This window comes from Xiphias gladius, chromosome 21 (assembly GCF_016859285.1).
Source record: "Xiphias gladius isolate SHS-SW01 ecotype Sanya breed wild chromosome 21, ASM1685928v1, whole genome shotgun sequence".
Lineage (NCBI taxonomy): Eukaryota > Metazoa > Chordata > Actinopteri > Istiophoriformes > Xiphiidae > Xiphias > Xiphias gladius.
In genome coordinates this window covers 23,738,069-23,756,099 of record NC_053420.1, presented here as the reverse complement: position 1 = coordinate 23,756,099, position 18,031 = coordinate 23,738,069, and the positions used below count along the sequence as shown (strand labels likewise).

At 42.8% G+C, this 18,031-nt stretch overlaps 2 protein-coding genes across 10 annotated transcripts in view; one reads left to right on the top strand and one right to left on the bottom strand.

Moving 5' to 3' along the window:
* Positions 1-3,491, top strand: part of magi1b (membrane associated guanylate kinase, WW and PDZ domain containing 1b) — a 139,709-nt gene extending 136,218 nt beyond the window's left edge. For 5 of the 9 annotated variants that reach the window (XM_040159361.1, XM_040159363.1, XM_040159358.1 and 2 more), the window contains one exon: positions 1,201-3,490. In XM_040159361.1, coding sequence (XP_040015295.1) covers positions 1,201-2,441 — 1,241 coding nt within the window. In that variant the 3' untranslated portion in view covers positions 2,442-3,490. The other 4 variants (XM_040159364.1, XM_040159367.1, XM_040159365.1 and 1 more) reach the window with 3 other exon arrangements.
* Positions 3,492-7,800: 4,309 nt separating this feature from the next.
* On the bottom strand, positions 7,801-8,453 carry rhol (rhodopsin, like). Its single transcript, XM_040159065.1, is given in 4 exon segments — positions 7,801-7,943; positions 7,946-8,230; positions 8,233-8,288; positions 8,290-8,453. Coding segments are annotated over 4 exon segments (648 nt in total).
* Positions 8,454-18,031: the final 9,578 nt, after the last annotated feature.

Here is an 18,031-nt window from a genome sequence, read left to right as displayed (position 1 = left end):
CTTTTTTTTCTGTTTTTGTGTATCCTCTCCTCTACCCGTATTGCGCTGGGCTCTTGTCTTCCTTCAGGGATGGTCGCTCCCCATCTCACTGCATGTATGAGAAATGACAAGATGGGGGAGGCCTCTGTCCTCCAAAATCAGACCACGGTTTGTAACTGTCCTCCCCTGTCGTCTGGCTCTCCCTCTCACTTCCTGTCGTCCTCTGTCTCTCGCTCTCTCTCTCCCTCGCTCTCACTCAGTCTCTCTCTCCATCCTGATGTGTGTGGTGTGGCCTCAAATCACCTGTGCCCGTGCTCTACTCCATGCATATAAAACCATTCCCCCAAAATGCATTGCAAATGTCGCCGTTGCCGTAACCGTTGTTATGGATTCTTCATGCATATGTCTTGCGCCAGTTGCATTTAATCTCTGGGCAACAAGTCCAAAGGTGAAATGCACAGTGTTAGTTTGTTCTTGCAGTTTCTAGTCTTAAAATATAGACATTGAGCAGGGGTAAGGTGTAGCTTAAGAATCTGATAATAAACAAAGAATTGTGGTGGCCACCTAACGTAGACGATTAAGTGAGACTAAATGGTTAAAATCCATTGAGGAACACTGTTAAAATGGATGTAAAATTGTGCAGAACATTTGATTCTTCGTGTCTAAGTAAAATGCCACCGAGACCGCACACAGTGTTACTGCAATCGGGCAATAGTTTCTGGATCTCATCGTTAGCATTTTATTTGCTTTAAACGTTTACAAGGTTTCTAAGACATCATGACAGCGCATGAATGAGCATGGCTAATCAGTACGATCAAGCAACATCACCAACATGCAGCACGTTGGCACTGACTGTAACCAGCTTCCAGTCCAGCTGCCCGACCAGCCAAGTCCCATTCTGCTGCAGAGAGGTGACCCCAGGTAGACCTGGGAACAGGTTTGTTGTGGGTAACAAGTCTCTTTGGCTGCTTCACAACTGTGTCACTGCCTTTTATTCTCATGTGTAAGCCACACTAATGTTTTACCATTGGCTGTTGCTCTGCCATCTAACAACTAGCCATTTTTGCTGGCATTAACATCAGAATGGCTTCCATTGGAAATGTTCTCAGCTTCATGTCTGAGTGAATCAGCATGGTTAATGTGAAAGCAGATAGGAGCTTTTAGAAGCTTCATGATTGTTTGATCCCCCTGCCATCGTCTGTATGTCACACTGTGTTGCAGACGGCAGCCCCAACAACAGCAGCACAGCCAACCCAGCCTCAGGGTTACAAAACGCTGCGGAAGTGAGCACCATGCACCCAACCAACGTGCCATCGGAGTTAAGCTACCCACAAGAACCCCACCAACCATCCCGGAGCAAGAAGCAGCCAAGCCACAACTCCGCCGGCACCGGCAAGCAGCACCATTCCAACCACCGCCACCGCTCTCCTCACAAGCAAACCAGCACGGGAAAACACAAGGGGAGAAAGTCCATGGGGAATGATGTGTCCAAGCTGTTCAAAAAGAAGAATGTCAAGGGAAGTGATGGCCACCGTCACCATTCCAGCGGACACCACCGTAGCCACCACCGCTCGCCTGACAAGAGGCACGGCAGGACACGCAGTGCAGAAAACACCCTGGATGGCCGTAACAGGGAACACCGCCACGGCCACTCCCCTGACAGACGCCACGGTCACTCCTCCTCTCACCACCGCCACCGTTCACCCTACCGCTCTCCTCACCGCTCGCCTCGCCGCCACAGGTCCCCCCACCGCTCTCGGCACCACTCCCCCACCAGACGCCACGCCCACTCCTCAGACCCCTACCGTCGCTACGCCTCCCCTGAGAGATGGAGCCGCAGCAATGAGAAGTCCAACGGCGACAAGGCCGTATTGAAAGAGTCACCGAAGACTCCTGAACCCAGCCTCCCTCTTGAGGACAGCATCTTCCATGAGTCTCCGGCACTGGACCGCCTGAACAGGGAGGTCAAGCTTCCGCCTCTGCGCAGGGAGGAGCGCCTGTACGGGGAGGACAGCCTACTGATGAGAGCCTCCTCCATGGAGAGAGCCTACAGGGGGGACAGTTTGCTGAGGGACGTGGCATCCCAAGGCCAGAGAGATGCCTACAGAGACACCACCCTGCCCAGAGTGCGTACCCCCGAATCAGATTCAGCTTACAAGAGGTACAGCTCGCTGCTGAGGGGGCGCTCACCTGAGAGGATGGAGAGGGACAGGCACTACGCCAGCCGAGGAAGTTCCCCCGAGCCGCAGTACCGAACCCGCAGCCTGGGACGAGACATCTCCCCGATCAGGATCTCCAGAAGAGACGACTCGGAGGACGAAGAGGATGATGACAATTTTGTAGCGGCTAAAGTGAGGGAGTACTACAGCACGCTCAAGACCAATACCATTCACTCATCCAAGCCCACGCTCCCTGAGCCCAGGAAGACCTACAAGGAGAACCCCAAAGACCTGAGCATCTGATTGGACGGCTGTCAGCCAATCAACGCAACCACCCACAAAACACCTCAAGTACTCATTCCCATTACCACTTGGTTCTACAGAAATCCACCCAGCTGTGTACACACACCCACATAGACACAAACACACCAGACAACACACTCACACTAACACAGATGCACACACATTATGTAACAATGTTGAGTTACTAACGAGACAGTGATTCCAAAATGACTTTTGAAAGTTGTTTTTTTTCTTTCTTTTTTAAATTGTGTTTTATTTTCCCTTTTTTTTTTTTTTCTTGTTTTTGGTTAAGCATTCTACATTTACGGTAACTCAGACTTTTCCAGAAAATCTAAAACCATAAAAAACAATGATGTGCCTAACAGTTCCATTAACGAGCGACATTTTGTTTTTGATTTGATATGTGGCAGGCGCTTTGTGCTGCGCTATCAGATGATGAAATGTATGTACTTTTCCACAAGGATCCCATGGAATTACCACGCACCTGGGTCACTGTAACCGGTGCTCACAATGATGCTGTGCATGTCTTTACCGGTTTCAATGTCTCTCTCTCTCTCTCTCTCTCTCTCTCTCTCTCTCTCTCTCTCTCTCTCTCTCTCTCTCTCTCCCCCCATCTTCATTCTCTCTCCCTTTCTCCCCCCAGTGCCACTGTTTTTTAGACATTTGGACAGACTATAGCACAAGCCTGCATTTGTTTGTATATTTTTGACAGTTTGCAGTATGTGTACATTCAGAGGTGATCATTTTAAATGAATGAAGGGGAAATTAAAAGTTAAACTATGATGATGATGATGAAGAAGTTAAAATAAAATAATATATTCAACAAAGGAACAAGTGTGAGGTTTTTATGGTTCAATCTCTCTGGTTATCACAGCCATTCGAATCATTTTGGGATTGAATGCAAGTCATTTGAAGTTCCTGACAATGTCAGCAATACAAATGTGGTGTTTAAGTGTCATGACAAGGGGGGTGTTGGGTGGCAGGTAGAAAGAGTCTGAGGAGTACTGAGCTCTCATCATCTGGGCAAACAAAAGACAAAAGGGTGGGGAGGCTGACATTTTTATCTCTGGCCTCCCAAAAGTATGTGTGTGTGGAAATAAAGCCTTTGAAGAAAAGTAAAGCAAAGAGCTTCCATCCTTTTCACAACATCAAAGCCTGGATAGGACAGTCTTATGTGTTCTGTTCCTCCACTCCTCCTCACACTGCTCACTTTGATTTTTGCTTCGTCTATGCCCTCTTTCTCTCATAGTCCTCTTCACTCCTTCCCTTCCCCGTCTTATTCCTCCTCCTGCATCCTTTCCGCCCTCCTCGCCAAAAGATTTTTGATTTGAGAGAGAACAGACAGCAGGGAAGCTGTGTCCCTATTTCAGGACAGTGACAGCGGTAGGTGGGTGGTGACGCTGGAGCTGGCTGTGTGGTCCACCCCCCACCCCCCCGGAGACAGCGAAGGAGTAGATGAGAGAAAAATGGAGAAAGAAACACAGAGCAGAGTGGTCTCTCCTGGTGACCTGTGAATGCCAGCAGGTATTCACTACTGCAGAAAAATGAAATATTCTGTCTGGCAGTTGCTTGATGCTGAAGTTATACCGAAAGATGAGGCACAGCATGAGATATTGCTGAATTCGCTCCGAGATACACAGGAAACCTGAATTTATAAAATCATTTTAACTCTACTCTTTTTTTCATCACATTTACTGACCTTCAGTTTTAAGATACTGGCACTTAAATGTCCAAGGTGGCATGTGAGTCTCCTAACTATATGATCATGTTTTAGCTTATATTATTTGGCTTATATTGACTGTACCCTCCGCACACCCTCACTTAGACACTGGATGCATGTCTGCTTAAACCTGCGGAGAACTGTGAAGATTCTCTGAGCTTACATCCCATGAAGCTTCTTCCAGTTGCTGCAGTACATGCCGAGGTACTTAATACCATAAATTCAAAAGTGTGCATTCAAGATTACCCTGTGGACACAATCTGTGCAGCTCATAAGAGGAAAGCTGAGATGAAGCGTCACGATCAAACAGTAACATATCAGAGCTTTTTTTGGCCCACTTTCTCTACGATTCAACAGGGCCTCAACGCATTGCACTGCTTTTGATGCAATGATCTGGAAGTGTTTTTACAAGGCTACATTTGAGTCTGGCTCCCTGTCAGTACGAGGAAGATGCACTTTTTCATAGTCTGAGAAAGAGTTTTATTGTAAATTATTTTTAATAACCCATACAGCATATATCCCAGTATATCTGATAGTTATATGTATTTTAATTTCGTACAATTTTTTACCCATGTAAGAAGGGTCTTATCTACTGCAGTCTACAAACAGACACAGAGGAGATGTTTGTATCTTTCAAACCCCATTCCTCTCTCTCTGTCTCTCTTCTTTTACAGTGAAGGGGAAGCAGCACCTAAATAATGGATGTAATCCACTTTCCAGCTGCGAAACACTCTCCTCCCCTCTCTTTAAATCTCTCTCTCCCTCTTTATCAGGACATACTCCACTCCTTCTCATCATCAAATGCAGGAACAGAGCTCCATGTTTTATTGCCTGTGCAACCCTAGAAATGATTAACAACCCATATCTGGTGACAATTTATCATGTCAGTGCCAGGCAGGAGGGAGAGCTGGTAATGAAATGTCCAATAACAACATCACTACAGCCCAGCGCGGCGACAGCCCACCAGGCCAAGCCTTCATTCTCCTACCAACTCCAGCTCCAGCTGCTCTCGCTGCAACCTTGGAGACCTTCTGCTCCTCCATTGCCATGGAAACACCAACAAAACGGGCCCTTTTTCTCGCGCTGACTGGATCACACAAGCGTTGTAGACACGTAAATAAGGCTTTGGGAGAGAAGTAAATGAAAAGAAAACAAGAGTGCAGGATTATTTTTGGCTGTGTGCTCAGGATTTCAAGATGCTTTCACTCAAGAGAGCAAAAGAGTTTCTAATTTTTCAAGTTACTTTTCTCACCGGAGGCTAAGCATCCTACAAGTCTGTTGTGGTTTCCACTGCCGTCATGTAGTGGTTGCTCTTTGTCCTAATACCGTATCTGTCTCATGCTCGGCTGTGCATGGAAATCGGCCTTCACAGAGAGGGAGGTTTGGTGGACGAGTATGTTATGGTTGTTCAAAGGGCATTTCATGCAGTATGTGTTTTTCTTATCATGGCAACAATAGCAGTAATCAATAGGATATGTGTATGTATGGTGTATTGAGGTTATATTGGCGGGTTGTTTTGTTAAGCAGAAAAATGGCTTCAGCCTCTCGCAGTTGTCACACTAATCAATCCTTAGCTGTTAGAGAGAAATCCACAAGTTTCATAAGGTTTGGAGACCGTTTTTTTTAATTAAATGGTGACCTTCTTTCTTTCTTTGAAGCATCCAGATTTTGTAGTTTAAATCCCTGTGCTAATTTGATAGATAACTTTGGCAAACCTCTTAAAAATCCCAAAAGAACTTGATTGCTTCATTAGCCTTAAAAGCTGGTAGTTTTGTGCTTGATTCAAGTTCTCTTAGATTAAAAAAATGACTGACATCTTACCTAATATTTGTGTTAGAGCTCTTATATTCATTTATTTGTGTGATGTGTGCTTACACCTAGTTTACTGCTCATTAGCAAAAGTTAGCATGCTAACAAGCTAGCTAAGATGGTGAAAATGGCTCCACAGGGCCACTAGCATGGCCATAGAGTCTTTTAGTAATCTTGATGATTACTTGTAATGGTGTCACTCACAATGATGGAACCAGAGAATTATTGACCAACTTTGCAGTCCACCTCAGTACAACAAAGTGGTTTAGCGCCTTTCAGCTCATCGTTTTTTGCTTACAGCACACAACTTTAGTGGTGAACTTTCTTTATTGTTTTGGTTCACTCTCACCGCTCTGATCAACGCCATTTCCATTTGCAGCACGGCAGTTGTTTTTAGTTTTTAGTGAAAGACATCTGACAAACCAACTGTACAATACCTGGCCAGCACCAAACCACTGACAGACAAAGTTAGCAACTAGCTGGTGAACACAGTGGAACATTTAGCAGCTCAAGAGTCACATATTTCCAAATTGGAGGCCAAAAGAAGAGTAACTTACATTCGTAAGGTGGCCAGGAACACAACTTCAGATGAATGCTAATGTTACTCCATGTCCTCTGGATATATAAATAGGCTCCTTTATGCTGACATATTCACCATATCAGTGTTTCAATTACAGCTCGTTGCCCTTTTTCACAGCAGACATTTTGGCTTGTCACAGTAGTACTAATAACCTTAACAATGGCTCTGTTCTATTCAAGTGTCCAAAGGCAGATACTGGATGACTGTGGTTTGTCTTATCTCTGGCTCACACAAAAGTGTAACAACACAAACAGGTTGAAGCAAACTGTTGAACAGAGGCTGAAAGGTCAGTTTTAATGCAAAAGTGGAAAAGTCAGCTCAGAACTATGACATCATGTGATATTTATGTAGAATTTAAACTGGAAAAAGTATCTGTTGTTTGAAAACCAAAAGTATAGGCAGGCTGTTTGTGATTTTAGAGTGAACAACACCAAAATTCCTAAGGTCATTAGAAGTTATAAAGGGCTCGATAGAAACCAGAGGATCTGCAACCTTTATAATGACAGTCACTTGAGAGGCATGTTTTTGTTTGAATCTAAGAATGTAAGCATAGAAAAATACAGAGAAACCTAACTCCCAATCTATGTTTAAATTCATTTTGCTATTACAATCAGATAACCCACAAGTTATGTGTAAACTAAGCGCTTTTTTGAAGAATGACCTTCCTTTGTTTAAGTAACATTTGTTGAACTTTAGCTGTGCTGTGTGCCATCGTTTTTTTTTTAAAATTATTTTATGTTTTGTTTGTGCTCCAAACCATGTGATCATGGTCCTGAGTCACATAAATAAAGATTCTGAAAGATTCATATAAAAGCCATGATAGTGAGCCCGCATGCCCAATACCAGGACCCTGAAACTAGCACAGTGAAAAGGAATTTGTCCATCATTTGGTTATTTACACCCGTGCTTGTGCAATGACCACTGTACCCGCTCCTTTAGAGAGGTCAACACACTCAACTTATGCCTGCCCTGGAAGTGTCACTCCTGGCTCTTCTCTGCTGAAATGTGTGCATGTATGTGTTAACAGATAAGAAGCAAATCCCCCACTTGTGCGTCGTGTGATGTGATGTCAGTCATGGTTATTCCAGGAAGAAGATATTATCCAGAGATAGTCCAGTGAGTTTTTTTTTCATGCAAAATCTTTCTTTGTAATATGTTACAAATTGTAAAAATAACAAGACAAAAAAAAAGGTAGAAACTACTTGCAGTGTCCTTATTCAGTCTTTAAAAGAACTGTGCTCTTTTTTGTTTCATTTAATTTGGAGGACTTGTTGCGCCAGGGTCTCCTGCTGGGTGGCTGCTGCCTCTTTGACTGTGCAGAGTAGGTGCCAGTGGCAGAAGGATTTAATAGACCCTGGGATGGAGAAATAGATTAGAAAATTGTAGATCAGAGAGGCTTCACGGTGTAGCAGTCACCACCACAGGACCGCTGCATGGCCTCAGGAATGTAATGAGACCAACTGATAAGACATGGCACAGAGCAGGTGAATGCCATAATCCAGGTAAGGGGTAGCCCTGCCATGGCACGGTTCTCCCCAAAACGAAATTTGCTCATGGGCATACAGACCAGGGACCAGGGAGGGATCTCACCAAGAAACCCCCGAAACTGTATCCAGTACCTGTGCATTGCTGCGTTAATAGTCGTGGTGATTACTCCAAGGTCCATGAAGAGATTAGCAAAGCCAGGTTCAGCAGGACGTAGTTTCGCAGTCCCGGGGCTTCTTGCTCCTGGAAGGAAATTAATGGGGAAGCAAACTACGATGAGCAAGAACATGTACGCGGCCAGGACAAAAAAAGTCCAAGGCTCAGCTTAGTAATGGTGTGGTTTCTTGTAGGGGCTCCGCACCATGCCAGTCACGTTTGAAAAAGGGATATAAAGGTCAGGTTGTCCGGTGCCATCCATGGGTGCTGCATGTGACATAGAAATAATCTGTCACCTGTGTCAAGTAGTACTGTGCTGCATCCGTATTTCAGGTTACTGCCCTCTCCCATTGGTTTTCTATATTATCAAGGGCATAATCAGTGATGGCTATAATGTGTGTATCTGTGTCATCCACACTGAGCGTCTGTGTTATCATCAAACTCAAAGAGGAAATCAGTCGTGTGTTCAGCACAGGTCTACAGGCAAACATGCTTCAAAGCTCTGCCTTCCTTTCAGCATCAATCCTTTTTTTTTTTAGATTTGACAATGTCAGGTTAAATATTGATGCTGTGAAGTTGCTTCAAAGGAGTTGAGGTGGGAGGGAGGAGAGTCTTACTTTGGCGGCATACAAAAGGAGTACTGAGATGTTCTTAACTGGGTGAGTAATTTAGAAAACAGAAAAAAGACATCTGATAATGTATGTGACCAATCATCACTTTACTACATCAAGTCCTGCATCGAATTACTCTCACAAACATACACTCTATAGCCAAATAAGTAATTCTTGTAAATTCGATTTATTGGTTGTGAGTGTTTTATAAATTCATAGGCACAGTAGGTTGTGGTCCTTTGATAAAAGCACTCACAGTTAAAATTATGTGGACTGAATTTAAAAGTGCAAGTGTAGAGGCTTCTTCTTAAAAACATCCTTTGCATGAGGCTACGTCTCAAGGCTCAATAATTTTATGTATACACTGAACACTTAAGTAGCCAGATACAACCTAATGAGGACCAGAAACACTTTGAGAAAATCAATACCACAGTGTACATAAATACATTCCTCTATAACCTCCACACATAAATAAAAAGCTCCTTACACATTTCGGAAAGCACAACCCGAGTCATGCATATTTATATTTGACAAAGGAGATGCAACTGAAGCCCAGAATGTTAACGTTTCCACTGCAAAAAAACAAACAAAAAACAACAAAAAAAACCCCACGCATGAGTAACATTGATCTGGTCTGATATGGATTCACAAATTGGACCACTACCTACACATTTAATTTATGTGCATCATGAAATTATGCCTGAATAGTAGTTTGTTGTGATTATACTGGATGACAGGATGACTGAGAATTCACTCTATGTAGCAAATCGTTAGCAGCAGTTATTTTCAACACTGCTACCTTTTATACTGCTGACGCACACAAACAGATGAAACTGGCTTTGATTGTTGATTAAACTAGAGAGCAGGGGAATGCTTATTAGTTAATCATTTTTTAAATTCATATAACTCACTACTTCAACCAAATAGTAAAACTTAAGCAGAAACACAAAATGTTTTAACTTTTCATTTAATTTTCCTTTGTAATTCAGTTGGAATTGAAAAAGAATAATCATTACAATTGATTGATCATTTTTGATTTCTAATCCCGATGGACCCACCACCATTGGCACACAGCAGTCATGGCGATTGAAGAATGGATGGTGGTTGTAAACAGGAGGGAGCACTGCAGTGGACAGCCGCTGCCGCTGCAGGCTGCTCAGAGATGTAACAAAATATTATATTTGGTCGACTGGTTCTGATAGATGCTGGCCTGTGGTAACATGGCCGCTGGGTGTCTTGGTGATGTGATGTTGATGGTTAAAGAAGCCATCTCCTGATTACTGGCATTTCAGTAAGAGAGCTCTTACTGTTTGGATCAATGCCTCTGTAATTGGTCCCCTGACTGAAAAGAGCAACTTTGATTGGCCAAACAAGTAAAGAGAGTAAAAAACTCTCTAGTTTGACCTGGCTGTTGCAGAGGACTCAGCTGAAAAGAGTTCATCATCGTCGTCCTGAGTGGGTGCGGTTTCTCTTTTTCAATGATGAAAGGGCAGAAGAGGAGAGGTTTGATCCTGAACTCCCAGAATATTTCTGCCACACCTCAGAGACAGAGCAGGAGAAGAGGAGCAGGTGTGGGGACTGATACCACTGTACAGGATATATTAGATTAGACACTGAACTAAATTAGCTTATTCTGGTATCTTTAAATAATAGCCTGACGGGAATTACTGAAAATGGTGAGGTAAATACCCAACTTTAGAAGATGTATCTAAAAGGTGTAGCTTTCAAATGACTGGAAATTACTGACTAATGTCGGGTGAAAAGTAAAATGCCTGTCATCAGTGTCATCTTTAACACTGACGACTTGATACAGGTGAAAACAAGGAGTCTCTTTATTCTGGCAATCAGAACTCCACTGTTAAATACTAAATTAATGATATTCATCATTTTCTGTGTTTGGGAGTAATACGTTTTTGTCTAAATGGTGACATCTTGTGTCGCCATCATTTACACCCCATGGCCAGTGAAATGTTGCCAGGGTTGCCTTTATATACTGTAACTGAGTGAGCTGTTGAGAGCAACAAATAGTAATGTGCTTCACACTTCTTAATTATTTCCATTCAATCCTCTGACAATTATGTTGTATGAATTAAGGGGCTTTCATTATGTAATTACGCTGCGTACGCAATATTTTCATTAAGGAGAACTCCATAGATTTTTATATGTGAAGGTAGGTTGGCACGAGAGGCATGATGGAGCCTGTGAAAACAGTTGTATAATGCTTTCTGTGGCTCTGGAGGAGCTTTGCCAAATCCGAGAAACCGTAATAACCCTTGTGATGTCATCAGGGGTTATCTCAGCTTGGGTTTGGAGACTTCAGATTTATAACAGAAAGCCCGTGTTATAAAATGGGGATGTAGACTTCGAAAGATCTGGGCAAGGACGGCTTAAAATACTTTTGCTTGCATTAGAGAAAATGTGGGATCCATGATTTTTGGAAGTCAAGCTCCAAAGGAAAAAAACAAAAAAAAACAACAGCTCCTAAATTTCCCATGGTTTTTTAGGAACTTGACCTGCTCTAGGGACTAATAGTCACAGTTTCTCTGCATCTGCAGCAGTATTAACCATAGACGTGTCATACTAAATTTTGGATGTGTGCCCCTCTAACACAGAAATGCCAGTTTTTGAAAGGCTGTTTTAAACTCCAGATTCTTCCAGAAATATACAGCCAAAACAGGGAATAATAGAATTGGCTTGTGAGATTGGATACTGTGGTTAGTGTAAGATAAAAAAAGAGGAAAAGCTGACATCTTAACACATTTATGAAGGAAAAACATGTCAAATGCTGATATCTTGAAGAAGTGTTTGTATTTATATGAAAGTCAAAAATATGGCTCAGACTGGATTGGATATTGAATGATAATATTGTCTAAGTGCATGTGTTTGTGTGTCAACAGCGCAGTGTTGATATCAGGTAATGTGTGTCCCACAGTGTCATCTTGTGGCAAGTTTAAGACATCACACTCGCCCTCCCTTGCATCATCATGGTCAACAGAGCTCCAGCTTGATTACCTCGAAGCTGTCCGAACTGACAGTTCACAGATTCAACAGACCACTCCCTGTGGCAGACATGCCGTCACCTGCAGAGCCATAACTCACAAGCTCGAGTGTGACTGATCCTCTGACATGAGAGCAGTCTGCGTTTTCCGCCCCCATTCTACATTACATATAAAGCAGCGAGTTTCCTGCCAGGGTGCCGTACATTAAACATCTGAGGCCAAGGACTCTGTCAGAGAGAGACGGGTCAATATGTCACCAAAGAAATCTTTGTGTGTGCAATGTGTGTGTGTGTTTGTATGGGTTTCTCACAGCCAGGGTCAGAAGTCAGATGATGGTCTGAAGCTTCTTTGTTTGTGGTATTGATTCAGTCCAGCAGAGAGTGAGCTGCTGTCACACAGTCACACGCTGGCTCGGGGAGGGTGATGGTGTGGTAAAATGCCCTCTACTGTTCCTTGGATAAAACAGGTTGAGGGATTTACACAATGACATGTACCTGTCAGTCTGTGAGGTTAAATTCAGAATACTTATCGAAATATGGGAAATGCTTCTTTCCACACTAGAGATTTTTTAATCTCACATTCCAGCTTGAAATACTGAGCAGGCACTAAACTTTTGAGAAATTGATTTTGTTATACTGGAGATGAGTGGGTAACTCTTATCAGTGGAGTTGAGCATGCTTAGTATCCTCTTTTGAAGGGAGCTCTGTGCACTTCCAAACACAAATTCACCTACTGCCAAAGGTTTTGTGAGGTCTGTAAAACTGACAAATGATTTAGTGAGTGATATAAAAAGTCTTGCAGCAAGGAGTCAGAGAAGATGGGAGGCCCTGCGTGGGCAGATTCAGTGTTTACTACATGAAAAAGAGTGACTCACATCCCTCCCTATACACTGTATGCCTGTCCGACAAACACACTCACACACAAACAGCACATGGTTTGCTTTCAAGTTGAGTTATTGCCTGACCACTACATGGTGTGTTTTCCATAGCCCTTTATGCATCACTACATCAAAGTACCACTTCATCTATTGCATGGTGGAGTTAAAGAGAGGCTGCAGGGGCTGGACACAGAGTCATGCGCAAAACCCAACACAGAAATATGCTGAACCAACACAAGTTAAGTGTTTTCTCATGGCTCTTTCCAGATTTCTTTCTTCTTTTAATAGCAGCTTCTCTGTAATAACCATACTGTACGGACTGGACAAGCTATAGTTAACAACAAAGATTTTTGTTGAGCGACAGCTTCTATTAGAGAGCACCATACTAGACAATGAGGTTGTGTTGCTATGTACACTCCACACAGAGTTAAGAAAACATAAGGCCATTGTTGAAATTAACTGACTTAATTCAGTCCCAGAAATGTGGCTTTGGCATATATAACAGAGCCCTGACATTATCTAATGTACACAACCTGAACTGCTTTTGCAGGGCAGGGCACACACACATAGTCAATCTCCACCAGTGGGGGAATTGCAAGGAGATCCACAGCATGCTAATAGGCCTCCAGTCAGCCAAGAAAAACACAAATCAGATATACATCTGCGTTTTGACTTCGCCATTGGCCTGTAGCAGAAAGCAAAGTACAAATAATGAAAGGTACATTTGGAACAAACATTTCTACAAACAACAGCTTTTTTGGGGCCTAATTATTGGTCAGCATGCCTGGGCTGTGGAGAACTGGATGCTGTAAGACTTTCGTTTTCAGCATGATATTCAGTCATTTAGTGGCACCTTACAGTCCAGAGACTCTCTCCATGCTGTCTATTTTGGGGCTTCCTCTTTGTTACATTAGAACATGGGCTTTTTGGCCCATTGACCAAGGACAGGCATGCTTTGGGTGGCTGTAAACTTCCTTCCGGGTGCACTGAACTAGTGTGGAAGAGCTGACAAGAGGAAACCAGCTACTTTGAAGTGGGTATACAAAGGCGGTCATCACAAAGACCCAGGCTCCATCCAGACAACTAGGTAGACTGCTACAGTTGGAGAAGTGGATTCTTTAGTGTTTTTGTATTATAAGAAGGAAGCTGTTGCCTCAGGATACACCTTCTCAGTCCTCTAAATTTTATATTTGACATTGTTTGTGTTGTATTTATGATAGTGGTTGTGGTTTAAAAAATAAGACTCATAGATGCAGACTCACACCGAACCACACATTTATTCAAGCCTGCATTATGATTTTGTCCACTTGGGGGCAGCACAGTAAGCTGTAAACACAACACTGACATATGATTACCTTATAAAGTTGTTTTGGTGAATGTGTTAGCAAACAGTTGGTTATTACACATCTACAAAACATATACAAAAGAAAAATATTATCATTCATTTGAATTTGTTTTTGTATCCACCTGATGAATGTAAATCCAATATTCACTCCTCTTTCAGCTCTGTTTTGGTCTCTACCAACTCCTGGGGAGGATTTCTGGCTATTCAGTTGCTAAATGTCTCACTATCTTCACCAGGTACTTGCTCATTTTGTAAGTCTTTCGTTTTGGTGCTGGGCAGGTAGCATGCAGTGGCTTTATCAGTTTTTTTTTTTTTTTAATGCTGAAAACTGCTGCCTGCTTCATCTGAAAATGATGCTGATGAGAGCTGTGAGGGTGAACCAAAAAAGAAAAATTATGGGCCAAAAAACCAAGACTGCAGAGCTGAGGGTAACAGCAGTGTTAGATAGTTATTATTTTTGGGTTTGTTATTATGAGCAACACTGTTCACATTACATATAGTTATTTGATCCGTTGTTAATATGAAAATAGTTATTACTGCAGCTTTAATCTTTAAAAAGACAATATACAAAACCTGATCAGAGCTTAACCAGGTCAGATGGGGACAGGTGTGACTTAACCTTCACACATGTTCAGAGTGCTACATATTTAGATGTTTATGCTGAGTATGATTGATTTGATGAGTATGAAAATGATGTGAATTGTAGCACTATGGTTACAGTGGTGTAGTACTATGGTTACAGTAATCCAAGCTCAACCCAACTAAACAGCTATAGGAGTTTTTGGACCAACGTGTTAGACAGCGCTCTCCACCACCATCTTCAAAAACACCAACTGAGGGAATATCGTCCAGAAAAATGGGGTCCCATCCTCCAAGTTTAGTTTAGAGACATTGAACATCTATGCTAGGGAGGCTCTCGGTGCCCAGCACCTTTGCAAAAGCTCTTTATGTTGGTTTTAGGTAATTTGCCACCAATCTGTATATGGGCTTGGTATCCATTTTTTAACATTTTGACCTGATGAAGATCCAATTGGGATCAAAATGTTGTTGATTTAAAGCTGAACTAATCAGTATTTCAATATGATGAACAATGGGTAAAATGTGTATCCTTTTTACTCATAGTGATGAAAGCCAACAGAAGATAATTACCTGTCTCTGCAGTTCTCCTCAGCTGTACAGAGCTCATTGCTATGGTTTTTTGGTACCCAACAGCTGTTGTCAGAAAACAAGCTCTAACAGACCGACTGTATGCTACTCACCCAGCACCACATGGCAGACAGACAAAGTTAGCAACTTCCTGGTGAATATATTCTTTTATTCCTCAGGGGCTGGTGAAGAAAAGCTGGAAGGACTTAATATGCCATAATATGACAAATGTGTTTGTCCTGTTTAGCTTGTTGTGAGGTTGGAGGCCAAAAATGACCACTGCCACTCATTCCAAATCATAAATTAAATAAATGTATGGTTTGGAATGAGTGGTTGGTATTACCAAAGTACCAGGAAAGGACTAAAATAAATTGATTCAGTTTCAATTTCAAAGAGAGAAGCAGTTTTGATTTCTGAAGCGGGAAGAGATGAAGTCAAGAAGGTTTAGGTAAGACACTGCAGTTAGCTGACGTTTCTCATTAATCTTCCCTTCCTTTCCTGTCTCTGCAGCCACTGAGAATATTTTCAGTCACTGTGATTCGTGACCCCAGTGTTGCAACAACACAATCCATTTGAATATCCTTGAATATATTATGTATGGCATTTTGTTCTATGCGTTTGATAACTGTGAGCTGCGATTCGCCACAGGGAGAGCAGGAGAAAACATAGACGATTGATAGCCAGTTGACCTCTTGGTTTCTCCATTTCTCTTACTGTATTAGAAAAACGGAGGAGGAGAATTATCATCAATACTAAGTAGACTGTCAGAAGCCCACAGGCCCCATAAAAATACATGAGACACAACTGCATAAGTCCGCATTTACTGATGAGTTTATCATTATTACGAGCCTGTTTTTATCACATTAGACTCCAAGAGAACAGTCTCTGTGGTGTACTTATCACTGATCTTAAACGGGAAATCCTTGTGGTGTTGTTGTAGAGGCACAGTAATAAAGCACAGATCAGGGAGACAGAAAAAAGCAATGGAGTTGGACATAAGGTAAACTTAATATTTTAGGCCTCTTTAGGGGCTAAAATATGACTAGCCATTGCTACAAAGTAAAACCTGTTATTGTGTAGTGCATGTGAAGATAAGCCCTGATCTATTTCTGTACCAGTATGTTAATATCTCCACAGGAAGACTGACTAGTGGTAAAGGGGTGGAAGATAACTGGAAAAGGAGGGGGGATAGCTTTGACCATAAATCCTAACTGATCTCTTTCAGTTGGGAAATATTAAAAAACGACATGTACAAAGACAGGAAGAACAAACAGGAGCGTTTCCTGCTTCTGTTTACTAGTTTGTATCTTGAGCCAAAAAACATAGGATGTCTTCTTGAGCAATAAAACTTAATAAGTGATGACGTAGATCCGCACTGAGGCATGAAATTTGGACAACAGTCAATGTGTGTCAAGTGTTGAGCCAGGTTGACGGGCCCAGTGGATGTTACGTATGTGTGTGTGTGTGTGTGTGTCTGTGGGAGTGTGTGTGTTTGAATCTGTGTTCCTTCCATGAATTCTTCACTGCTCCGTTTTGAATCCTCTGATGGTAAGTGTGAGCAAGCACATGTGTAGGCAGGATCTGATGTCTAAAAACTGAAGGCATGAATGAAGATTGTGAAAGGGTGTGTGCGTGTGTGTGTGTGTTTGTGTGCGTGTGTGTGTGTGTGTGTGTGTGTGTGTGTGTGGTGGGGGGGAGCTGCTCCAGGAGGGGAAATGTGACCCTCCCTCGACTCCACCACCACCACCTTCACCCCACCCTGTGCTGGACAATGCAGGGATGGTGGACTGGTAATTAACAGGACGGGGCTGAGGCTTGTTAGAACATTGGCTGTCTCATACCTGGAGCAGCCGGATGGGTTGAGTGTTGAATGAACGTGGACTTCCCCATGAAGTCTGACTGGGACATACATCCTGGAAGGACCCATGGAGTCAGAAGACGGGGGGGGTAAATGAAATAGAGTAGGAAAGATGGTAGAGAATAGAGTAAGTAAGAGTCAAACATGCATTCTCGTTCTAAGCTGTGTTTTTAAAGTAAACTGAGGCCAAATACGTCTTACAAAAGAGCTGAGCTGTTGTCTCAAGGAAGTGAAAGCTCCCTGGGCAGCATGACGTAGTATGTAGTAAGAGTTGGTCACACAGCAGGACCCAGGACGCAAAGCACACTAGTTCTGTGGGAAAATGGCACTGAGCATGCTCCATGACCCCTGTTGACCAGCCTCTCCACAGTCTGGCTGGGACTTCTCCAGGGAGAGACCCCAGAGGATGCCCCACTGCTTCGCCAGGAAAAAATAGATCTCAGTCTCTCGTTTGCTTTCTCTGTCTTTTTCTCACACAGTATTTCAGTACTCGTCTGAAAGATGAAATTCTTTCTCTAAAATAGTTTAACTTACAGTTTAAGATGTTGTATGTATAAGAGCATGTGCATGATACATAGATGATTATTACAGGCATGGTTTGTTGTATTCACAGTCTATTGTGTTTATTTATCTAACCCTGTGTGTGTGTGTGTGTGTGTGTGTGTGTGTGTGTGTGTGTGTGTGTGTGTGTGTGTGTGTGTGTGTGTGTGTGTGTGTGTGTGTGTGTGTGTGTGTGTGTGTGTTTGTCCCACCGTATATTCAGTTCTGTACAAATAAACTCTCAGTGACACTTCCCAGACTTGCATGGCTCGGAGCGAATCCTCAGTTCTTAAAGCATGCTCACAAGGCTGCGTCTGCCGAAATTTTTCCTGCCGATACTTCACCTGCTGACGCAACAGGCCTGCGAACGTTCTCTGGCACGTAAGTGCTGTGACGTTTGCTGAATTCTGGAGTTTACAACTGTGCTCCGGTTTTTGCCGCTGGCACAGAGTCTGAGACAAGTC